The sequence below is a fragment of the Tupaia chinensis genome, unplaced genomic scaffold (genome assembly GCF_000334495.1).
Source record: "Tupaia chinensis unplaced genomic scaffold, TupChi_1.0 Scaffold000333_1, whole genome shotgun sequence".
NCBI lineage: Eukaryota > Metazoa > Chordata > Mammalia > Scandentia > Tupaiidae > Tupaia > Tupaia belangeri.
The window spans coordinates 1,191,814-1,195,550 of record NW_006159827.1 but is presented as its reverse complement, the minus strand read 5'-3'; the positions used below and the strand labels follow the sequence as shown (position 1 = coordinate 1,195,550).

General features: G+C 48.1%; 1 protein-coding gene across 1 annotated transcript in view; it reads left to right on the top strand.

Moving 5' to 3' along the window:
• Positions 1 to 3,737, top strand: part of IRAK2 (interleukin 1 receptor associated kinase 2) — an 81,242-nt gene that overhangs the window by 63,810 nt on the left and 13,695 nt on the right. Inside the window, 1 exon segment of the mRNA XM_006151995.2 lies at positions 471 to 533. Within this exon segment, the coding sequence (XP_006152057.1) occupies positions 471 to 533 (63 nt within the window).

The window sequence follows — 3,737 nt, the reverse complement described above, 5'->3', positions numbered from 1 at the left end:
CGTGGGAGTCCAGCAACACAGCCATTACACCAACTGCTGGTCCCACTTTATTTATTACTTTTAATTCGCTATAGGGCACATGTGCTCACCAGAGAGAGAGGGAAAGTGAGAAAGCAAACTGCCAGGTCCAGGACTCAAACTGTAGCTGGCCATGTGGGAGTCCAGCACCTTAACCACCACGCCCCCCGCCGGCCCCACACACATGCAGCTTTTAAATCCTGCTTTCCTGCATCACTGTCAGTTAATTAGCGCCTCCCACTGGCAGTTGGGGACGTGTTTAGTTGGAGGCATCCTTGTTGAGTGCTGCTTCCGCGCCCAGAGGTTAGCGAGTGTTCCTGCTGGCAGTGGCAGAGCCCAGCCTGGAGCCCTGTTTGCTACTGACAATTAGCCTCTGTCGTGGCCAGAATCTTCTGCCTGACCTTGTACGTGAGTGTCTGAACTGTGCTAAGTCCGTGTTCTGTTCTTCCCAGGTGTTAGCAGAGGTCCTCACTGGCATCCCTGCGATGGATAACAACCGAAGCCCTGTCTACCTGGTAAGGGGATCAGTCACACCTGGCCGGAGCACTGGGCTTCCCAGCCATGTGGGTAGGGAGGGCAGGGACCTTGGCCTGTACCCATTTTCTGTAGGGTTTGACTTGGAGCTCTGCAACGTAGCTTTAACCTCCTGTTCCCATGAGCAGTTGCTTTTGTTCATGAGGATAGAATTTAGAATGTGTAGGAGAAATCCACCTCTCCTCTACATACAGTGCAGTTAGATAGTTAAGGTTTGTCCTCAGATCTGTAAAAGTGGGGGCCTCAAGGTGGCACTGTAGTGGTGCAGCCATACCCACGTGGGGAATGTCCCGAGTTTGTGTCCTGTACCTCCCTGAGCACACCCGGCCTGCCTGTGTGCCATGATCTGGGCTGACCGAGGCTGAGGGTGGATTGCAGCGTGGGGATCCTGTTTGAGGCGATTGTCTCTCCCTCTCTGTTTCTCTGCCTCTCACCGAAGAAAGAGATATATAAAATCTTAAAATGTTTGGTAATCAGGCCAGAAGGTGGTGTAGTAGTTGGGGTACAGGACTACCACGTGGCCAGCCGTGGTTAAGTCCCAGACCTAGCTGTTTAAAACTTGGTGCCAGGTACATGTGTGTGTGTACCCAGAATCCCTAGAGGAGAATGGAGAAGGGACTGTGGCATGACCATGCCCACAGGGGATGATTTCTTACTTTCTGTCTCTGTCTCTCTAGAGAGTGCATGGTCTCTCAAAAAAAAAAATTGGCAAAAGTTTAACTTTGGGGCAGTTGGGTGTCATGGTGGTTAAGGGCGCTGGATTCTCATGTGGTTGACTGAGGTGCAAGTCCTGGACCTGGCGGCTTGCTTTTTTGTTCTCTCTCTCTCTCTGTCCCTTTCTGGTCAAATTAAAAATAAATACATAAATAAAAAGTTGAATATGATAATTCTTTTCTTTTTTTTTTTAAAGTTTAATTTCAACTCTTATTTTTTTTTTTTAATAGAGGTTTTTGCTATAGGGCACATGTGCTTGCCAGAGAGAGCGAGAGACAGAAAGTGAGAAATCACCCTGCAGGGCAGGTGGCCATACTGCAATCCCTTCTCCTCCATTCTCCTCTTAAGATTTTTGGTGCACACGCACACATACCAGGCATGAGTTTTAAGCCACTAGGTCTGGGACTCGAACCACAGTCGACTACATGGGAGTCCAGCGATGTAACCATTAAGCCATCTATTGGCCCCTAATTTCAACTCTTTTATATGGGTTTCTATAATAAAAACAATAATCTTCGTCATGTAGGTTTATGATCAGATACACACACATACACATATATACACATAGTTGTTTCCAAAAAATGAACAAAGCGGCCTGACTCTGTTAGATATGCAAATAGATGATCTTTTCTTTGTATTTAAAAAAATTTTTTTAAAAATTATTTGACTTTATTATTTTTTTTCATTTGCTATAGGAATGGGAGTCTCACATGAGAAAGACAGAGACAGAGACAGAGACAAAGAGAGGGGAAAAGTGAGAAAGGAAGCCTCCAGGTTCGGGACTTGAACCACAGTCAGCCATGTGGGAGTCTACCTACTTAACCACCATGCCACTTGCTGGCCCCCATACATTATCTTCTGAATCGTCTCAAAATTCCTATGATGGGGTCGTTTTGTTCATTTACAGATTATAAAAAGCAGGCTCTGAGAGGCATCCCAGGTCTCAAAGAGTTATTAGTGTCAGAGCTGGAATTCTGAGTCAGGGCTTCTGTGCTCCGGATCCAGAGTTCTAAGCCGCAGTAGGTTTTTGTGACAGTTGAGCTGTGTGAATTCATTGTCATCCCCATTTCACAGCTGAGAAAACAGATCAGAGTGAAGTGACTTACCTAGCGTCCCTCAGTGAGAATCATTGGAAGGGCTGAGATTTGAGTCCATTCTTTTTTTTTGGAGAGGTTTTTGCTATAGGGCGCGTGCGCTCGCCAGACAGACCGAGAGAGACATAGAGACAGAAAGAGAGAAATCCCTCCCTGGGAGGATGGCCACACCTGGCGTGAGTTTAAGCCACTGGGCCCGGGACTCTAACTGTGGTCGACTACATGGGAGTCCAGTGACATATCCATTACGCCAACTGCTAGACCCACGTGCATGCCTTCTGCAGTGTTCCAAATCCTTTGTGAGCTCTAGTCCTTGGCATCAGTTTAGTACGGGGTAAGTGTTGTGATTGGATGACGAGGCCATTGGTATGTTCAACTTTTTTTGGGTGACCAGGCCCCAGAGGCATGCCCTGGGCTCTTGAGTGGGGAGGCTTGACATGGACCATGACAACTTCCATCTTTGGTGAGCTCCGCAGGCTCTGTCCCCTCTTGGGCACTGAACCCCAACTGCTGCGGAGAGGCTGGTGTAGGCAGCTTGGATGTGGTTTGGAGCCCTTGGAGGGTCACGCATCTGCTGGCTTCTCATGATGTGTCCCCCACCAGCCCTCTGGGGCTCCCTGGACGCACGTCACAGGGGAAGGAGGATTTTTGAGACACTTGTTAGACATTTTCTAGAAGACCAGTACCTAACAGTTTCTAAAAATGTGCAAGATATCATGTTTTAAAAATCGAGTTTTCTCATCTTCCTCTAGACCCAGCTATGGTCTCTCTCACATCCTGCTGTGGTTTGTGTGATCCGATGGGTAATCAGATCGGTGGTGGGAGGAAGCAGTGTCTCCCCCTGCTTGCAGGGAAGTGCTTGTGGCCCGTGGCATTTCCCAAGTGGTAGCTGTTCTCACGGCTAAGACTGTGTGTACCCTCCAAGGTCGCGGTTTCTTCTGGACACTAGAGAAACATGCGTACAGGCTAGGACAGACACACGAACAGGACGCTCGTTCTAGCTTCCTTTGTGACAGTAAAGCGCTGCAGGCACATGAACTGCCAACAGGGGCGAGGTTAAAGAAACCGTGGTACAGGGACTGGCAGGTGGCGTGGTGGTTAAGGGTGTTGGACTCACGCATGGCTAATTGCAGTTGGAGTCCCGGTCCTGGCAGCTTGTTTTCTCTTTCTCTCTCTCTCTCTCATTCTTTCTCCCGTTGTTCCTCTCTGCTCAAATTAAAAATAAATAAATAAGTAAAGTTAAATAAGATAATTACTAAAAAAGAAAAAAAGCTGTGGGACCAGTAAGTGGCGTGGTGGTTAAAAGGCGCTGGATTTCCACATGGCTGACGGTAGTTTGAGTCCCAGACATGGGGGGCTGCGGTCTCCCTTTCTCCT